At 40.7% G+C, this 22,186-nt stretch overlaps 1 protein-coding gene across 3 annotated transcripts in view; it reads left to right on the top strand.

Moving 5' to 3' along the window:
• The window catches only part of LOC115354213 (uncharacterized), a 30,348-nt gene that overhangs the window by 2,391 nt on the left and 5,771 nt on the right, over positions 1-22,186 (top strand). Inside the window, exons 1-4 of one of the 3 annotated variants that reach the window (XM_030044486.1) lie at positions 12,855-12,925; positions 17,275-17,940; positions 18,598-18,928; positions 19,600-19,775. In XM_030044486.1, the coding sequence (XP_029900346.1) occupies positions 17,303-17,940; positions 18,598-18,928; positions 19,600-19,775 (1,145 nt within the window). In that variant the 5' untranslated portion in view covers positions 12,855-12,925; positions 17,275-17,302. Of the gene's footprint in view, positions 1-12,854; positions 12,926-14,468; positions 14,514-17,274; positions 17,941-18,597; positions 18,929-19,599; positions 19,776-22,186 lie in introns of those variants that run through there. The other 2 variants (XM_030044487.1, XM_030044488.1) reach the window with 2 other exon arrangements.

The raw sequence follows: 22,186 nt of genomic DNA, 5'->3' as shown, positions 1-22,186 counted from the left end.
ACACAATGTATACATGAACAAGAACACACACCGCGCACATACACACCGGAACACATATGCATGCACAGACAAACACATCAATTACGGGTTGCTGCTCATCCCCATTCATGCGTGGGGCACGGGCGTCAGGTAGCCGTTTTTTCCATATTTTTCCATGCTGACAGGAGAGGTAATGGGGCATTAGATTAGTAGCAAACAGAGGAGATGGTTTGAATGTAATGTAATACTTTACTTTGTTGATAGGAACCAGAGTCTGCAGCTCTTCACTCAGGCTCTTCTGCAGTATATGCCTGTACACGTTTCCCTCAAAATAAGGCCAATGATGATAGAATGAGGCAATCTCTACAGTTTAGTTCGTGTGTGTGTGTCTGTGTGCACGTGAGAGTCAGAGAGAATGGAATAAACATGGAGCAAGAAATAGAGATAGTGGGTTTTTGTGTATGTGTGTGGGTGTGCAAAAAGTGTGAAAGTGTGTGTGCATGCTCATTAAAACACAGGAAAAAAGAGAGAGAGAGAGAGAGAGAGAGAGAGGGAGAGAGAGAGAATCCTCCGTGCCCGTCAGCAAGGATTTACTGATGAGGAAGTAAAGGCTCTCTTCGTCTCTCCCAAAGACGCTCCCTCCTCAGCCTGCTCCACTTCCTTACTGCCTTTTGTTAATTGCCATTGTTCAATACTGTAAATTCACTTTGTCAGCACATACCCTGTGAAGACGAAGGGAGTTAAATTATGACCGATTTCAAAGACAAATTTCTCTATTCCTATTGTAGATGGAGGCGGCACGACTACACCGCGCTTTCAGCTGCAGCTTGATTCAAGTTAAAACGGATGGTTAGACTGTGATGCCGGGCTTGAAACGGGTCAGGTTTGCACGGCCACAAAGCTAAGCTGAGTGATTAAGTCTTAGAATGGTGTTATCGTAATGATAAACAACATTTTAATTGCTAATGACTCCTAATGAAAGGCAGCAAGTAGGGTTTTACACACTGCTTTTTTGGAAGGATTAAGAAGAAATCAGAGGTTCCCTCCAAAATGAGATATCCACCATTTAAAAAAGGCTCTCTGGCAAAACGAGTGGTACCACATTAAGTAAATGACAGTAATTTTTACACAATAGGAGGTAAATCATTGGTGAACAAAATAGTAACACTAATACAGACTGGATCCTGTACATATGACATATTAATGACCCTCAAGTAATGATTCTTCTCTCCCCAACAGGCTTTTATTGTGTTTTTGAACAGAGCTGTTCACATTAAGATAGAAAAAATATTCGTATCCAATCATGACACTGCTGTCAGGTAAAAATCTTGTTTCTCAAAATGTCAGCCTTTGAGGAACTAAGAAAAACATCTTTGTTTTTAGCTTAATGACAACGCTTTCTTGACGTTATTCGACGGGTTTTTAAAAGGGCTTGTAAGCCCAAGAGGCTGGAAAATTGTCTTTACCCATAAAAGAACATGTAATTGATCTCCTGTGACAGGTACGATAACAACGTACCACTGTAATTGTGTTATTAGGTGAAGGTGAAACAAGGAGTGAGAGAAATGCAGCGACAAAAACAGAGCAGATGGATGGAGAAGCGAGCCGAGGGGCCGGCTGTTTGTGTTCACCGCTCAGAGTCGGTAGCAAAGCGAGATGACTGAGTATAAACGAGCCAGTCAAGGCCGAGCCAAAGAATCCATATCAAGAGAGGAGCGGAGTAGTGAAAGGCAGATCAATGTGCAAACAACCCTGCCTTGCAACAGTGAAGAAAAACACAACCGTCTGCATTGGCTACAGGACTATTTATTTTTATTCCGCGCTACTATCTGATGTCAGTGCTGAAAAATATTTCTTCTCCCCATGTTTAGTTGGCGTGGGTATTTTCTGGACCCTCAAACATAAAAGTGGTTAACAGAGAGATTCTTGCTTTGGCAGCATCTGATGCTAAACACTCATTATTGTAGCATTTTTGCACTGCATTTCTAGAGACAGTGCCGTGTCCAGATTATGTTGACCGGCGTGGCACAAGTGGGGCACAGACTGAACTGAGGGTGGCACCAAGTAAACCCCCGCCACTTCAAACCCCACGCCTCAGTTCACTGAATTTAGCTGAACAGCCTGTAATTCTGGAATAAATTCTTGAGTACATAATAAGTGCACCCAAGTCATTTAATACATTTTCTGCTGCTCCTCATTTCAAAGTATCTCTAAGTGACAAATTCTGAGGAGCAAATTTTGCATTATGTGTCATGTCACTCACAAGCGAAGCAGCACTGGGTTGTGTTTTTTTCTTTTTCTTTTTCTTTTTCTTTTTTTTTTTTACACTGGGGGAATTATTCCAGATGGGGAAAAAACACATATCTCATAATATCTTTTTACATCAAAATGAAAAACTGATGCATGCCATACAGTCCAGATGGAGGATGAGGAGCTGCCGCATTCAGCTCTGAAGTCGGAGCCTCTCTGCCATCTTTGCCTCCCCGACACCCAGCAGGTATCTCTGGACGTCTCTCAGCATCACTGTCAGTGTCAGTGTCACGGTGACGCTGACGTGATGCACCTGAAGCAATGCAGGGATTAGTATTTGTATCAATTAATTAGTTTCAGTAAACATATTCAGCGTTCTTCACTATTTGGATACGAGTAGCTTTGCTCAGACTGACAGCAAACTATAGCCAGGATAAGAAGTCACCCCACAACATAACAGAAACACCTCTGGACACACACAGCGCTGACAGGGTCACAGACGGCATATACATATTCTGAGTCTGGCACACATGAGATGAGGCCGCTGATTCATCCCATTATCCTTGTCTGAGTCTGAGAAATATATATGAGAAGATGATGGCATTTTTTTTCCTTTTTTATATAACCAAGAGCCATGTTAAAAATATCTTTGGCTAAAATGACATTATCACTTCTGTATATCTCCAGACATCTCCATTGTGTGCAGCCTAGTTTTAGCAGACAATAAAATATGTTGAATCTGAACAGTAAAGAGTGAGTGCTGTCTTAACCCTCCTTTTGCCAAATTTGACCCGCTCTGGTTTGACGGTTTGTAAAGCATAACATAAATTATCACGCAGTTCTGTGTTTCACCTTAAATATCCAACTTTTTGTTTGTTTTGGTTTGGGTTTTTAAGTGGAAAAAATGAGAAATTAATTGCCGTATTTTAGATCAGAAGACCGTAGTTAATGGATTATCACAAAGTTTAACCTCTTTTATTGGCAGCACATTTGTATGTGTGTGTGTTTGTGCTTGTACTTGAGGTAGTTTGATGCATGAAAAGCCATGTTTTATATATATATATATATATATATATATATATAAAGACATTTGAAAATAGGTCAAATTTGACCTGAGCATAAGAGGAGGGTGAGAAGTGGGTTACTCTGTGAATTCTGACCACTGATACCTCTGCTCAGACTGATGTTTGCCCCTGGTGTTTCTTTGGTTATCAGTTCCCATGTAGAAACTCTGTCTCAGTATTTGAGGCTGAAAATGTCAGCTGGGACAAAGGGCAAGGACTCTCACATGCCTGCAGTGAGATACATGATACAGCCTCTGCATTCTTGAGGACAGTGTCCTCACTTACATTTATTTTTGTATTTTGTGTATGTGTGTGTGTGTGTGTGTGTGTGTGTGTGTGTGTGTAGGTGTGTCCCTAAGTTTGCACAGGTCTGGTTATTTTGAGTCTTGCATAAGATACTAACACACACATTATACAACTGACAAAAAGTAACAAGCAAGTGAATCCTGGGTTTTCAAAATCACACTTTGCTTGCTATTATTATTATTATTATTATTATCATTGTGACTGTGTGAAGAAAAAAGAGAGATAGAGGAGGAAAACATGTGAGAAGAGAAAAAAGAGAAGAGAATGAAGAGAAGAGACAAGAAAGAGTTCTTCTGAGTCCATCAGGCATAGTTCCCTTAAAACACACACACAAAAAAAAAAGAGGATGAGGAATTGAGAGAAGAAAACATCATCATACTTCCCCGGTTGCACCAGTGTGAGTGTGTGTGTGTCTGTGTGTCTGTGTGTCTGTGTGTGTCTGTGTGTGTCTGTGTGTGTATGTGTGTCTGTGTGTGTATGTGTGTGTGTGTGTAGGGATGCGTGTGTTTGCTCAGGTTTGATTATTTTGGGTGTTGCCAGTGAGAAAGTGAAATCATTTTACCATAGGTACAAATTTCTCCATCTGGTTGCCTGGCAACCGAAAGTGACTATCGGTTTCAATAGCTGACAAATTACAAGCAATAATTATCAAAACCAAACAGAGTGAGAGCTTACTTAACCCGGTCTGGTTTGACTCTTGATAAAGCAAAAAGTATAAATTATTATCCAATTCTGTGCTACACATTTTTATATCCAACTTTATTCCAACTCAGTACCATAAATTTTTCACTTCTAATGGAATTTATGGTCATTAGATCTTGTTTACAAAAAATGTATCTTTGTTTTGCTTTGGGGTTTTTTAATTAAAAAAAGAGGAGAAATTATAGTCTTTTGCTATATTTTAGATCAGAGATGGATTATCACAAAATTTCACCTCTTTTCTTGGCAGCACACGTGTATGTGTATGTTTCTCTCTTTGCCAATAGCCAATCATAGATTCGATTTTTGCGGTGGCACCTGGGGCGGCCAATCAAATTTCACGGGTCGGTTTCTCAGGTCACCTCTGGCCAACCTCTAAACCCATAGATCAAGTGCCAGTCAAAAAGTGCTGCAAGGTGTTTTCTCTTGGATTTTCTGTTGTAGGTGGAACTCTTTTCTGGCTCTGTTTATTAATGTTTGCTATCGCCGCTCATGCTAACTACCCACCTCTTGTTGTATTTCTTACAAACAAGCCGCTGTTGCTGGGTGTTCAGTGCAGCAAATGTAAAAGGTGTCATGCATCAGGTATGGCTTTAATCACCATTGTGTTCTATCAGTCGGCAATAGAGATTAGCAAAACTGACATTTATTCATATGAAAATGTTGCAGATTATTACTTTAATGTAACTGGGGCACCCGTCTGCTCTCTCTGTGTAATAGACCGGATGAATTGAGGCAAAGGCTGCAATCCCTTACCAATTTTACCTGTTAAATTTGCTGCAGAAATGACAAGCAAATACAAATAGGGAGGTTATAAGAATATTAAATCTTTGAGACAGCTGAGACTCGAGCAAAACCGGGTGCAGCTCAATATGTTTTAAATGTGTTTGAGTTGCCATTTTTGCCTCAGTTTCTTTCCCTTCTGTCGGTGTTCATTTCTGTTGTCAGACTTGTAGCATATTTCACGATTTTTTTTTTCTTTCTCCTCATGGCCACAGTGGAGAACGGCATGTTACAGTGGGCAAACAGAAGAAGAGATGAGCACCGATAGATAGATAGATAGTTAGATAGATAGACTGAGTAGGATCAGCTGAGTTACCCATGCAGTGAATCGCGGCAACACCTTATGACTGGAGCAGTAACAGGAGGCAGATACAGACAGAGAGAGAGAGAGCGTGACAGCTAGAGGAAGAACAGAGGAAGGAAACAGAGGAGGGAAAGGAGGTAAAAGGAGTCGAGAATCAATTTCCCCCATGTGATCTATAGGACTCTCAATTATCCTACTGAAGCTTGTCAATGTCTGTTCTTGAGGAGACGAGGAGGAGGGTGAAGGAGGGAGGAGGTGGTGGCAGAGGGCTGCAAGGTGCCTGTTAACAGTGGGGAATGCGATGGTGATCTTTGCAAACGCAATGCAAATGATTCTGTTTTTCTAACATCTTGGGCTGTAGAGGATGAAAGACTCCCTTCCACTGTGTGAAAGAGATGGAGAGGGAGAAGCAGAGGCAGAAAGACAGAGACTAAATGGAAATGTCAGGACATGGAGAGAATGAGGATTATGATTTAATAATAAAGCAATAAAATAATTACTTGGTCCCTTTTATGCAGAAATGCCCTTATGACCACACCAAAGATAATATGAATGTGTGGCATAATCAATTTTGTCACAAGACTATAGATTTTTGATTGCTTGAACTGTTTTGTTCAAGCAGCGCTTTGTTGATGCTGTACAGTTTGTGATGCGGTCATGCCAATAAAGCAAAAACTGAACTGAGAATGAGCATTAAAAGTGAAAAGATAATACAGTGAGGGGAGGGGAGAGGAGTGGAAGGAGAGAGCAAGAGAAAGAGAGAGAGAGAGGTGGGAAAGGGAAGACAGAAACATTACAGGAGGGAGGGAGGGCAGAATGTGATATTGAAAAGTGAGGAGGGAGAGGGAGAAAGAGAGACTGAGAGAGAGAGAAACAGAGACACAGAGAGAGAGAGGTTGGGTGGGGGGGGGTCTGAACGAAAAGAAAAGGGAAATAAATTCAATAGAAGCCTTCCACTTACAGAAGCTGACTTCCTCCAAGAAAATCAATGCAGACTGTAGTCCCCACAGGCCAAAGAATAAAGACCCACTCTGCATGAGCATTTTAACACACACACACACACATACATACAATACCAACGCAGACACATTGACACACTCTGCACAGAAAAAAATGAATGCAATTGCAAGGTGCGTTGATGACTCATTTTAATCGATGGGAGACGGTCTAGCTGCTCTCATCTCCAGGGAGGCCTGGTTCTCCCAGCTTGGCGGTGGGTCGCTGGGAGAGATCCACCGGATCAATAGATCACTTCCACTCTCAGACATGGGAGGGGGATCTATGGGAATGGATCTGGTGAGAGAGAGAGAGAGAGAGAGTGAGAGAGAGAGAGAGAGTGAGAGAGAGGGAGAGAGAGAGAGAGAGAGAGAGAGAGAGAGAGGGTATGCAATGTGTAATGCTATGTAGTAGTAGCCCATTGTATGTGACTGTTTTTTCTTCTTCTATTATATATCATATAATTGTTTTCATTGCTTCATATCTTAGCTGCTTTGCTGCTTGAATATCACATTATTATTATTATTATCGCATTATTATTACTATTATTATTATTGTGACTGTGTGAGAAAAAAAGAGAGATAGAGGAGGAAAGAAAAGAGAAAAAAGAGAAGAGAAAAAAGAGAAGAGAATGAAGAGAAGAGACAACAAAGAGCTCCTCTGAGTCCATCGGGCATAGTTCCCTTAAAACACACACACACACAAAAAGAGGATGAGGAATTGAAAGAAGAAAGCATCATCATACTTCCCCGGTTGCACCAGTGTGTGTGTGTGTGTGTGTGTGTGTGTGTGTGTGTGTGTATTACTGTTTGTGTGATTATTGGGTAACAGTGAGACAGTAATTAGGGATATGCCATTTCCCTTCTCTTCTCAGCACTATTGTCTTTAAAGGTGCCTATGATTATGATTGATGTGCCTTTTATTTTGTATTTGTGTCCATGCGTGCGTGTGTGCGTGCGTGTGTGCATGTGTGTGTGTGTATGTGTGTGTGAGATTGTGATAAAGGGTTATTGTATTCAGACCCAAGCTGTGCTGCATTGAAGGGGGGCTGGACCAAGTCATTATGGTCAGTAAGACATCCATTGATCAAACTGTCAAGTATCTCTGTTTGTGAGTGTTTGCGAGTGTGTGTGCGTGTGTGTGTGTGTGTGTGTGTGTGCTTTCGTGCGTGCATGCATGTGTGTGTGTGACTATGGATTTGAGTAAGTGTGCTCCGCTCTGATAAGCTAATTGCCCCTTGGCCAATGAAAATACACAGTCTAATGGCTCAGAAACATCAAGTCAATTAGCACATATAACAACAGGCAAAGATGTAGTCATTCACTTACACATTTCCCCTCATCAAAACCATTATTCAGCTGACTGTGGTTATTGTTTTGTTTCCTCTCCTTCTGTCTGTGTTTCAGTATATGCATACACTCTCATATGCAGTACACAGATACATGTATGTATCATACATGCATACACCCACATATATCCTTTCTCTATCTATCTCTTTTTCTCTCTTTCGCTCATGCACACATGCACACACGTCAGTACACACCAGCAGAAAATGAGGCTACACAACATGGGAAGAGAGCTGAGAGATGGTGGTACCTCAGGGAGCTGATTTACAGGAGTGTGTTTGGCATATATATATACACACACACACACAACACATGCACACATGTGCAGTACACACAGATACATACACACTTGCCAACACTTGCCAACACAATAATTTATGCCATCTAAAAATGGAGATAGCTATAGGATCCCTCCTCAACACACTGCTTTAAAATCTGAACACATGCATATGTGGAAACACACAATGCACATGCAACGCAAGCATGTGCAAATACAGCCATGGACGCATACAGGCGTGCGCACACACACACACATACAAATGCTCAAACACACACATACACAGTGAGGTATCTGCAATAAAATGGGATTAACTGTGGCTACAGCTAATCCTGTTTGTTTGGTTGTGTTTTTTAAAGTCTGCTTTTAACTGCGCCACATCCACAACCAGCTCTTGAGTTGGAACCCAAATCTGTCAATTTTCCTTTCCTAAGAGGGAGTGGGCGACCACTATGCCACACAGGGAACATATTATGAGCATGGAGGTTATTGTGTTTATATCACTGTATTTATCTAATCCCTATCAGCACGTGAAATGACTTCTAAAAGAGACGTATGACGCTACGTATTGAACTGACCGGGATGTTACAACCTAAAAAAATACTAAATAAAATAATAAGAATCACTTCACTTATATCGTTAAATCTGAAATCTGTATTTTCTGAAAATTAATATACCATGGGGATGTCAATTTGTATGGTAGAGTATACTAAAACTCTAATACAGGCACATTTGCCGTGGCTGCTGGACACCATCTCCATACTTTACTGTGGAGAAATGTCCAAAGTATCAGTTGACTTGTCAAGTAACCTCATTCCCAGGCTTTTTTTTTCCCCTGAGGGAGATAATAAGATCCAACCCTCATCCTCTCATTGGTGTCTCAAGTTGTCCGTCCCAGGTTGAACAGGAAGGTGAAGCCTGTCCCAATGATTTCTACAAGTCTCTTCAACAGCTTGACAGAATGTTTCCTCTGAGAGCTCCATATTTCACAGACCTCTTGTTTTTCACCTTTCGCTCTGCGCATTTCCCTGTGGAAACACTCTGCAACACAGGCGGAAGCAGGAACCCAGAAATCCTCTCGAGTTGGTAAAACTGGAAATCTGAGGGAATAAGGGAAATTTTTAAAGACTATACAAAGACACACCTGTCCTAGTTTATAGTGCCAATAAAGTCAGTTCAAATAGAGCTGCTACACTAAAACAACCGTATAGTTTAAACTAATAGATGAGAAAAAGATGTAACCTTCAATAAACCTAAAGCAATGTGTATGAATAACATATGTTGACCCAATGGAAAAGAGCAATATTATTATTACTAGTACTACTAATCAAAATAATGGTATCATCTTGATATATATATATATATATATAACTGTACAAACAAAATTAATCAACCACAGACCCTCCAGCTGCAATCTAAGATACACACATACAGAGGTAGATTACCTGGTGCTATAACGTCCTGTGAAACTGCTGTCATATCAATATATTTACATCATCTCATGTTGTTTTGCCTTGAAATTTCAACAATTTGGAAAATGATACATTTACGTTTACATCACCTGACTGCTCTGCTAGACATGAGATGCTCCCCCAACCTCGCTGTACTTAATGTGTAAATGTGCAGAAAGTTACAGATTTCAGCTTAAAGTGTAGTAGGTGCATGAAATGTCTGCGCTGGGAAAGTGAATGAAATATGTTCTCTTTCTCAGCAATTACAACTAACTTGCCCTTGAGCAAGGCATCTAACACCCACACACTTCACTGGAGCTGCTCAGTGGCATACTGAATAAAACTGTTGCGGTCCCAGGTGTAAGTGTGTGTGAGGATGTAAAAGAGCATGCATGCTCAGTAAAACTTCCCTGGATAAATAAAGGTTAAAACGAACACATTTACCTTCTGGCCAGGAATAGTTTTTTCCAATGCTGGATCTCACATTTGGATTGAAACTCTCCAAAAATGTGTCCTGGGGCTCCTGTCCCCTGTGCTGTTTGACCTGATTTATCTTTCTTACTTCTGGCTGGCTAAGCCTTGCAGCCTTTTCCTATGATCTTGTCTAAATTTACATCTCTCAACATGCCCCTCTAATCGTGGCTGAGGAGAAGTTCTCATCGCAACTGATGAAAGAGTAAGAGGTCGATCAAATGCAAAGTAGACTCTCTAAAGCCCTCCTTTGCATCACGCTTCACTCTATCCTTGTGGTCGGCAGTTCAAAATACCACCGATATGGTCTGAAGGCAGCTCTCTCATGGAAATCAATGAAAAGACTTTGGTTCTCCGCCATAAAAAGTAGCAGTAGTGCAGATTTAGAAATTTTGAGAAATGGAAGGAGGAACTGTGTGTGGGGGGTGGGATAGGTGAGAAGGAAATAAATTCACCAGATGATGTGTGATGGACTTGAGAAGCCAGGAAAACAGCTGCCTGTTAATGTCCTAAATGCTTGAAAGATGTGGTGTAAAATGCACTTGTCGAGATAAATGTCACCTTCAGTGTCTGCCGTAGCAGAGCACAAGTACCATGCAGACAGCCTAAACTGGAGAAAAAGGTTTGGAAACACTACAGTTTACAGAACAGTGTTGCCTCCCATATCTGTGCCCAAAGTGTAAAAAAACAAGTTTTGGGTCCATGATAAGCACAGAATTTCAAATGGCTTTCTAAAGATGATTTCACGACTCTCTCTGTTGTTTTTCCCAGTCCAAGATAGCTGTGGAAAAGTGCCACAAATCTTGATGGGAGCAAAATATCTTCTATGCAGCCAGAGCCAGACTGATGTAGCAGGAGAGTGACAGTTAATATTTGCTCTATGGTGACATCTGCTGGTGGGAAACCACTGTCACTGTTTAATGGAACACAATAATAATATTTATAACAACTCTTGGGCAAACTAACAAAATCTCTGACAGAAAGAAAAAAATAAACCATGGCCTAAATGGATAGATTAGAGAAAACTGAAATAGTCCAATAGCAATGAAAAACATCTGTTAACCCCTGGGAAAGTGTTTTAAAAGATAATACACCATGAGGAGGCCTGACAGCTTTTAATATCATTTTGACAACAGCCATTTAGGAAATGCAGGAAAATTAATAACAATTCTAATGTGGCAGATATGACAGAACCACAGTTGATTAAACTAAGCTACACAATAACTCTAGACTTTATTTTTAAGCTATCTTGAAAAAGAAGGCAGCTACTTTGGCTGGTCTTTTTTCTCCAGGGAGAAATACCTTTTAAATTTCCAAAGGGATAGCAGGTGATTCTCTCTAAGTAACTGTGTGCTAAAGAAAGGAGGAAGCTCATCAAACTGATCAAATCAGCCCATTGTGTACTGTCAGAGCTCAGGTAGAGAAGGGAACATCATTTTCACTCAGACCTCAAGGATCTAGCACTTTATAAATGATTCACACCTACTTATCAGGCTGTGGTGAGAGAAGCACTAATACAAAGAGTGGTCTGTTGCCTTTTAATCAAAAGAGACGGTCAGAGGTCACTGACAGCACCCCAAAGAGTTAGTTATTTGACATTATGGTATTCTAAGGTAGTTACCACACCACCCTGGGTATTTCTAATCATGCCACTTTTTCGCTTCGTAGTCTATTTTTTTGTGCTTACTTTCATCATAAAGTCCGCTGTGCCAAGGTTTGAACAGTGTGCAGCATATAAATGCACACAAGAGAAAATGAGAAGGGAATGTAGGAAAGAGAAGAGAATGCTAAAAAGTGACGCCAACTCCTCCATAGTAAGCAACCCTTTTATATTGAGGAAAAAATGGCTAAATTTGTGATAAAAAGTTTATTTTTTTCAATCATTAAATTAATTTTGCTGCCAAATGATATCTCACAACCACCCAAATAATCTTGTAACCTCTGTGCCAGTTCCTGGAGATAGGAGAAGGGTACATGCTGGGCTGGCATTATGCACAATGACACTTTTACAAAAGGTATTTATTTACTGTTTGTGGTAACCAAGTGGAAGGGGAGTTAGGGCCCTTAGGCTGTTATTGATTGTTGCAGACACTATAGGAAATTTTAAATATAACACAATACACTGCACATAACCTGCAGCTATTGACACTGAGAGTCAAATACCCAACGTCCATGTGCAGGCTACAAAACATTTTCATCAAATCCTATTTCCGTTCTGGTGTTTGGCAGGTGGTGCTGGGCAAGCCACAGAGCCATTTGTTGTGAAACAGAAGACAAGCAGAATTAAATAAACCTAATGATGGATATGCTGTGAAGTTTGTCTGTGACTCCCCACAGTGAGTGTGCAATAAAGGTATCTTTTAGGCTTTTACCTCTTTCCTGTGGTAAAGCCCTCTCTGATTGTTAGCCTCACTTGCTGTGATAGTTGTATTGCATTTTTAAAGTTTATTATCGGGTCAGCTTCAGTGTTAGCTGGCATGGGTGGAGGGACATGGTAGCGAGATACACACGCAGGAGGAGCGGGCTGTGCATTCGATACAGCGTCAGTTGCGTTTGTCCGGCCCGAATGACTTGGCAAGGGATAATTTTAGCCAGAGCCACATGATGCCTAACCCGAGCAGCAACCGGAAACATAACCAATAAGCCAAAATGACCACTTAAAATGTGCGTAACAAAGGGATGTGATTGTATTTTTTCTTGGTTTTCAATAATAATAATAATATTAATATTAATGACAATTACGACAACAACAACAACAACAACAGCAACAACATCAATAATAATAATAATAAGAAGAAGAAGAATTGCAATCCACTAATGCATGTCGAGCTTTTACTGAAACCAGAGGTGGGGAGGGAAGAGGGAGAGAGAGAGAGAGAGAGAGAGAGAGAGAGAGAGAGAGAGAGAGAGAGAGAGAGAGAGAGAGAGAGGGATGGGTCCAGGAAGACCCACACGGAGATTTTTTCCTCCTCAGCCGTGCTGCTAGAACATTACTGCGGGTAAGAGAATACTTTTATAGTGTTAATACTATTCCGATCGGCACTATCACCAGTATTTACTAATTTACCGCTACTAACATAAGGATAAATACCTCTATCTATATCTCTATTTGTCTGTGGCTGGCTGTGGTAACTTTATTGTACTTTGTCGAATAAATGCTTACTTTTACCTCCCATGTAAATCATACAACTAAATATTCCTCCAGCAGCCTGTCTTGTAAACCGTATGATATAAACTTGTAATCTATAGGCCACTATGAACCCCCAAAATTAATCGGCGCGTTATTCTATTTTGTCATCAGTAATATAAAATGGCTATGAATATGAACGCGACCGTTAATGACGATGTTTCCGAGACTTTCTCGTAGTCTTGGAAAGCTATTTTTATAAATTGATCCTACAGGGCAGTCTATTGTCGGTCTGTTTATGGTGTTGCAATGTGTTTCAGATATGTTGCGCTTATAAGATAAGGTACTTCCTTTAGCTAGAGTAAAAAAAACAAACAAAACTACTTCTAGGCTGTTAATAGCCTACTAATGCCTACTTCTGCTACAAATGCAAAATTCATTACAACAATATATGGCAGTCTGACAGCATTTTTGTCGCAGTATTGCATTTTTAAAAATATTGTTATTATGGTAGATATTGTAGTTGTTATGCATATAGGCCTATATATATTTATTCTCGCCCTCTGGCCGATTGGCTATTTGACACCTAACATACACCCATAAAATTGTTGAATGGCAGGCGGGGTTGAAGTTTGCGGTAGCCCGGGGTTACAAAACTGCAGAGAAAGACGGGAGAGATTTGAGACCTTCACCCTGCAGTCCATTTTATTGCTGTCTTCTGTATGATTGTGGATACAGTCTGCCTCAGTACAGGTGGTAGAGAGAATAAGCCGCTCTGCTTGTAGGCCTCTGCTTGTAATTTCAGTCTGCCTCTTCCTCGTTTGGGTGTATAATGTCAAATAACATATTACCTCTTTTGGTCAGCGGCAGTGAGTAAACTCAGTTAAGCAGATAAGTATTTTCTCATGCACCTCTGGCTATACAATATTGCAGTGTCAGTATGAACAGTATGAACCTTTGGCATGGAGTAGGCTAGGCAGAGACTTTGGAGATGAGCGCTGCAATGACGGGTGGAAATGGGGTACAGTCACTGTGGATGATGTACCAGGCCATACTATTTTGAACAAAACTATTTACACTAATTGCACAACATTTTAGAAACACACAGGTGATGCAGATGATCCAGTATTGACTCCACCTGTTCAATCAGTTCACCTGGTGAGCTGGAGATCTTCCTTTGACCTTTGAGACTTTGTGTGCTGCTTTTGGTACATTCCTATGCCCCAATCTCTTTGATAGTGCACAGAATGAGAGTCTCCCCATTCTGCTCTACTGGTGTGATTACTGTGTTGTGACCTAAATATTGTGGAGATAAGTTCTCCACGTAGCAACACTGTCAGTGCCAGGCTAAAATTTATTTTCCACTTCTAGCGAACTGCAAATACGTTGGAGCAGCTTTGATAAGGCTGTTAAACATTGCCGTGAAAGTTGTCAGCATTAGACTACTCCATCCGCCTCAGGTAGGAATGCAGTTAAATATAAGATCTATCTAATAATATGTAGCTACAAGGAATTCCAGTTACCATGTAAAAATGTATTTTTATATCTATCTATCTATCTATCTATCTATCTATCTATCTATCTATTTATCTATCTATCTATCTATCTATCTGTCTATCTCTTTCTTTTATTGTTTTATTTATTTATTCATGTCTTTAGTAATAGTATTTTTTTTTTTTTCAAGTAATGGTAATAAATCAAGTATTGACAGTACAAGAAATGAAGTCATCATCCCCTCCTGGGCCTGTTGCAGTATCAGTTTCTGCAGGTGCTGCAGTTGAGAAACTGGCTTTTATATGAAGGCATATGCCTTTGTGCATTCTGCTTCAATAGCATCAAAAAAGTCAAAGTCCCAGACAATGGAAAGGATATAATGCAAAGTAACTTGTGCTAAGGATCGTTATCCTGGCTGTTATTATGCTACCTTATCACAGAAGGGACTCTTATTAGTATGTAAATAATGTATTGGTCAGTGAGATAGTCACACAATGGTGCTGATGTACTTTGCAGTTGTTGAGAGGTGTCTGTAATATTCTGCCCCCCTCATGTAAATAAATAAGGAGTACAAAATATTAGAAACACCTAATAGCCCTTTGACCCACTGGAAAGTGCAGCAAGGCCCTGCTAACCCCTGTCATTCAATGGTGTGATAACAGTCGAATCAGGTGCAGTTTCACAAAGGTGGGAGTACTTTGCTTTTATTCCCCAAAATAATTGGGGTGCAGCTGGAAGATCTGCCCTTCCTCTGGGACAAACAGGTGGTCAATAAAGCAAAGGGTATTATTGAGCAGCATGACCACATCCTAGCGGCTAACTTTCAGCTTATGCCCTCAGGAAGGCGTTTTAAAGTCCCACTCAGGAAAACCAACCGTTATTCTAGATCTTTTATCCTATCTGCTATCAGACTTTTAAACCTAGATCAGTCTATGTGGGAATGAATCCTTGACCCTTAATTTCTTATATAGTATGTTTTTTGGCTGCTATGGCACACCTGTCAGATCCGGCTGATATGCCGCTCCAACTGTCAGTTGGACGCTTTCTGAAGAATGAGGAAGTTACCTCGGAAACTGTACAGGTAAATGAACATCCCTTAACCGTTTAGTTAAAAGGAAGACATGATGAATGTATTTGAACTATATTGATTTATGTACGGACCATGCATGTTGTCGTATTTCAACATGATATACCGGTGCATACCGGGGGCAATTGTGCTTGAGCGCATTTGGGCTTTAGGTAATGTGAGTGCAGGCCAGCCGGGGACTGGGGAGGGGGGCGTTTTTGATTTAGTACGATACGGAGCAAATGGCCCTAATGTGAGTAGGCCCTGAAAGAAGTAGCCCCGGGGACATTATGAGTCAAAGGATGTTTTTGTCACAAAGTGACCCATAAATCACGTCTTGTATGTTGCAGTTGACATGATAACATACAGTTGTCCAGACAGGGGAGAGAGTAACCATCATCCTTGTTACTTCCTTTATTTTATTGTGGGAAAAATAAAGGGTGTCGGTAAGCCATATAGCAAAATGACATAATAAGACCAACAAGCCATTTTCTCTGTCACTGCCACATTGCTGCACCACACAGTTTCAGCTTGTGGTGCTTTTCCACTAGTACCTGCTCGGCTCGACTCAGCTCGACTCTACTCGGTTTGTAAGCTTTTCCATTGCGTGGTAGTACCTGGTAGCAGGTCCCATTTTAGTACCTACTCGGCTGGGGTTCCAAGCGAGCTGAGTCGAGCTGAGTTGAGCCGAAATGTGACGTAAACGCCGTGCAGGGCACTGATTGGACAGGGAGTGACAACACATGAGACCGACTCTTTCACGAAAACCAAACCCGGCATTTAAAAAAAAAAAAAAAAAAAACGGCAACAGCGACCGTGCACATTGATCATTGCTGAAGTTGGCAAAGTCGTTAAATGGCAAGCAAACCGGTACCGTGGTCAAATGAAGAGGTGGAGACTTTTCTGTGCTTGCTGGTGGCCCAAAGAATTCAGAGGGAGCTGGACGGTGCGCCACCTTGCTATGACGACTCCACCCACGGCGAGGTGGTACTCAGTTGTAATGGAAAACGACCGAAACCGTGTCGAGGCCAGTAGAGTCGAGCCAAGCAGGTACTAGTGGAAAAGCACCATTAGTGTTGAGTACAATTAATAACATGAGATGCAGGGTGAGGTGTCGTTGTATTAGTAACATGAGATGAGTGACAAGCATTTTCATTCCTTTTTGTTCATATAACATCTAGTCCCTGAGGGGGAACCCAGCTCAGATTTCCCAAAGACTTGTATTTATTCTCTCTTTTCAGCTTTCTTTACTGACATATAGTGACAGTGTGTGGTGAATAAGAACAAGAAGAGAAAGAAGAAGAACTTTATTATATAGCACTTAAATATACATGTATACATACATAAAAAGGGCTTATACACAGGTAAAAAACAAAACCCAACGTAAAATGGATAAAAAGAGTTTAAAAATAGACTGATACAGAATGTGAAGTCAAATCATCTTTGGCATCATGAGGACAGGGGCTGCTGAAACATACTTGAGACAATTGAAATTGGAGAGCATACTTTATCACGGCATATTTTGGAATTGTGCAAGATGTGCATTCACACCCTGTTAACATTGTTGTGGCAATGACAAGGGGCCACATCATAGTGTTTGCATGGCTCTTGAAATGTCCCATTTTTAATGTTGGAAATGGTGTTTATATCTTCTGCCTCAGGTTGGGAATCCATCCAGTCGTCATTTGAATGGATATATGGAAAAAATATAAGGGGAAGTTCATCTTCCTTCTTCTCGTTGGCTTCGTCTTCATTGTCGTATTTTTCATCAAATCCCCACTGGCATACAAGACCATCCCAAATCTGCAGACTCCAACTCAGGATCAGCCTCAGCCTCAGCATCAGCCTCCGTCTGTGTGCCCTTTGCGGACCCCTGGACAGACCATCATTCATCTCAACAACACCAAACATCTGCTGGTGTCAGCCTATATGGACCAGAGGGTGAAACATGGGGATGTACGCATTATTGGCATATTCAGGAGAGACTCCATTCAACCTCTTCTCTGTGTTTTCTGCTGTAATAACCAGTTACACAACTCCATGAGTCCAGCTGGGATTCTACAGCACTCAGACAATTTTGGATTTCCTTTTGGGACTACGGACGTGATGTGTGCGATGCCCCAAGACTGCAAGGACCCCAGTGTTACGCTGTTGCCTGACTCTCAAAACATGACACCATTCAGCCAGACTTTCCTCCCCGTCCAAAACCAGGAGTCCGGAGGGAAGGGGGTGAACACGTTCCAATTCAGTTTCACAGTGTGTATCTCCAGTCTGTTTGGCAACTACAACAATGTGCTGCAGTTAACACAGACCCTGGAGATGTACAGGTGTGTACTGCACAAAACAAATAAAGGTTCTATGTGGCGGTGTGGGCAGTGTCACCATTTTGTGCCAGTGCCTTTGCCTTTTTTGTCAGTGTATGAACAGTCATTCAGTTCCATTTGCATTTTGCTAGTTAGTGACTTGATTTCAGAATGATTTTTCTTTAGTTGAACAATTCAGTTCAATTTGAATTTGTAAACCTCAACCTGAGTCAACGATTTGATTTAATGCTTTGAGCTAAAATTTATTCCTGTTCAATAAACATGTGCAATAATGTAAGCCAATTTGTTTTTCTGAATTGTTAAAAAAAAAATCAGACATAAGAATCACTTAAACCATTTTTTTTTTTTTTTTAAAGTTACAATTCATGGTATTGTTTGATCATCACAATTAGATTCTACTAAATAATTAGATTCTATTCCTCATTAGATTCTATTTTTTTAGGAGTCTTAAATGAATCAGTTCATTGCATTTCTTTCAGCAGATGGATGCCATTGAATTGGCATCATTTATAACTGAGGCACCAGTGGCGTGAATGAATTGTTACTCCTCTATTGCTCCAACATAAACTCACAGAATGGTGATAAAATTGTGACTGTGTATGTTTGCATGTGGCAAAAGATGAGTGCTGGATCATTAACCCTTTGCTTCCCTCGTCCCAGGCTGCTGGGTGTGAACAGGGTGGTGATCTACAACACCAGCTGTGGTCCAGAGGTGGACCGTGTGCTCCAGAGTTACAGTCAGGAGGGTTTCGTGGAGGTAGTTCCTTGGCCAATTGACCGCCATCTCACCCCGTCTCAAGGATGGCTCTTCTCAGAGCACGGAGGGGACCTGCACTACTACGGTCAGCTGACCACGCTCAACGACTGTATTTACAGAAACATGGACAGGTCACACTACGTCCTGTTGAATGACTTAGATGAGATCATAATGCCGTACCAGGACAGAAACCTCATGTCTCTAATGAACAAACTCCAAGAGCAGCATCCAACGGTAGGGAAGCCTGTGTATGTGTGTTTGTGTGTGTGTTTGTGTGTGTGTGTGTGTGTGTGTGTGTGTGTGTGTGTGTGTGTGTGTGTGTGTGTGTGTGTGTGTGCGTGCGTGTGTGCGTGTGTGCGTGTGTGTGTGTGTGTGTGTGTGTGTGTTTGAAATGGAGATAGAGACATGGAGATAGAGACGTGTGTGTGTTTGAAATGGAGATAGAGAGATGGATTACTACAATAAAATGTCATTTGTAGAGAGTAGTCCTTCCCGAATTTGACTAATTTGGTTTTGAAATAGGCCCCTTTCAATGACTCATCAAGTAGGAAGACAAACATAGATTTCTTCAGTTGGATGAGTGTAATTGCTCAAAAATGTGTTGTTTTTATTGGTTGAAATTTTTGTTCATGTATAGGCTACTGGTTCCTCATGATGTTACAATTGAATATATACTATTTTCCAGGAAGAACTAATGCAAATTTTGCATTAAAAAATAACAAAAAATATTGGTATCTACTGATAAATAGGCATAAAAATATCTTATGAGTTGAAACAGTTATTTTTATCTTGCTGGGACTTTAATACATGAACATTATAATATTATTTTTAATACTTACTGTGATATCTACTTTCTCTCCAACTTCTCTGCCATATCTGTCAAACTTGGATCCTCTGTCTTGCAGGCAGGGGTGTTCTTCATAGAGAATCACATCTTTCCCAAGAAGCACTTTGAGCCAAGTGGAAAGTTTCACCGGCCTCAGTGGGAAGGAGTGCCAGGCATTAATATTCTGGAGCACATCTACAGGGAGGAGCCAGACAGAAGAGTGTTCCATCCCTACAAGATGATAGTCCAGCCGAGGTAGGTTGCTTTTCTGATCAAAAAAGGTGAAGTCTCACACGGGGTCTTATCAGTGGTGAAAGTAATCATAAGTCACTGGGGGCTGCATTGGGATCCAAGTAAATCTGCTGCCAAAATCAAATTTAATATACCCTCAAAAACAAACTAGGCCATATGACAAATACTGTGAGTACTTATTGTGATAATATCCTTGTTGATCCTATTAGCTGCAAACATAGCTTTACAGAAACCCTACATCTATCACTGTAATATAACTGCCCTAAATATTAAACTGATAAAATTAAAACTTCTATAACATACATTGGTGTTATATTTGAATAGATTCACAGTTATTGTTATAATTTGCTGTAAGATTCGCTGGATTTCTGTTCCACTTCTACACACAACTGCATACACAAGATGAGCACAACAAGTCAGGCACTGGTAGTGCAGAGTTACAGTTTGAGGTTTGAGGTTTTGGTTTATCTTGCAGCCCTCTGCAGTTTCTCTGAGCCTCACCCCTCCTTAGAATACTGGCAGAATGAACACATCTAATTCACTTGTTTTATTTTTTTATTGGCACTAACCCATTTGCAAGTGACTGGGCTGTGGTGTAATGACTGCCACTTTTTTTTTCTTTTTTTTTTTTTTTTTTTTTTTTGCTCTCAAAATACCATCCATTACTTGACTTGAATCCTTAACTGTTCTCTTACATATACTGTATTATGCTGCCAACAACAGTTTTTTTTTTTTTCAAAACCAGGAATAAAATTATTTGACTTTATTGACTTTTGACATCATCTTCACCTCCACTCTGCCTCGATTTGGCTCTGTTACAACAGGGCAGTCTTGGGACTGATTGCTGTTTGTAGCAATGACTATAATCTTATTAACTCAATGATAATACATGATACATCACTGCAGGATATTTAGCTCATGCCCAATCAAACAGTTGCTAGCCTATTTGCATATTCCTCCATCCTCCTTGCCATATTAGCCAGCGAGACAACTTTATCAGACATAAGGAGCTGGAAATCCTGGATACTGCTCCGCAGCTCAGCAGCAGACTTGCCATTTCAATGCATTTTTTCATGAGTCCTCGGCTGGGGTTTTCCATTTTTTAACTGAGGTCAGAAGTAGCATTATATATAAAGGTCCAAAAACTGCCCACCCTCATTCTATTTAAAGACAGCGTCTCAAAACATTTAGTGCAGGAGAATCACAATCCCAAGCCATGTTTTTTTTAATGTCTGTCACTTCACCTCCTCTCGCTGGATGATAACTAAGCCACGGGGCCTCCTGTTCCTCTGGTGGTCCGCCACAAGCTGGTTGTTTCTGCACTTCAGACAGTAAAAATGGTCTGAGGTGCAGAAAGTATGTTTCTCACTAGAAATTATTCAGTGGAGTCATACATGTCAATATAGTGATTACTTCCATTTTACCAAAAAATACACTCAATACCTTTTATTAAATTCCTTCAAAGTCTTCACTACAAATATTATTTCTTCAGTGTATATATTACCGTATTTCCCCAATTAATCGCCCGGGCGTTTAATAGCTACGCGAAATCAACTTGGACCCCAGGCGTTTAAAAGAACCAGGTGGCTATTCGCTGCAGGCCTTTATTTATATTTGCACAGACCTGCACCAGGCCATTATTGTGATGACAGTTACTGTCCAACATATTTATAGTTGGTCGATTTAAGATTACGGTACACCCTTTTTTCTAACGTTAGCTAGCTCTCTTATTTTGACAGAAAATGGAAGTGTCACACAGTTATTGTGCGGCGAACTGTTTACTTCTGTAAAAATAAGGTGAATAGCCTTATTTTGGGTTACCTCAATATAATGCAAATATTCGCCCCGGCAGTTATTCGGGTCGGCGTTTAATACGCAAAATGGGTGCAGACCCCAGGCGTTTAAAAGAACCAGGCGGCTGTTTGCGGCCGGGCGATTAATTGGCGAAATACGGTATATGAGTCTGGACGGACATGGATGTGAAGTGCTTGACTGGTTGGCAGAGGCATACACATGCAAGGCTGTATTACTGCTTGTATCCTGTTGAGGCTGAAAGAATGCCGGATGTACAGTACAGGCCAAAAGTTTGGACACACCTTCTCATTCAATGCATTTTCTTTATTTTCATGACTATTTACATTGTAGATTCTAACTGAAGGAATCAAAACTATGAATGAACACGTGGAGTTATTTACTTAACAAAAAAAGATGAAATAACTGAAAACATGTTTTATATTCTAGTTTCTTCAAAATAGCCACCCTTTGCTCTGATTACTGCTTTGCACACTCTTGGCATTCTCTCGATGAGCTTCAAGAGGTAGTCACCTGAAATGGTTTTCACTTCACAGGTGTGCCTTATCAGGGTTAATTAGTGGCATTTCTTGCTTTATCAATGGGGTTGGGACCATCAGTTG

Source organism: Myripristis murdjan, chromosome 22 (genome assembly GCF_902150065.1).
Source record: "Myripristis murdjan chromosome 22, fMyrMur1.1, whole genome shotgun sequence".
NCBI classification, from domain to species: domain Eukaryota; kingdom Metazoa; phylum Chordata; class Actinopteri; order Holocentriformes; family Holocentridae; genus Myripristis; species Myripristis murdjan.
This window is presented reverse-complemented; position numbering and strand designations above follow the sequence as displayed.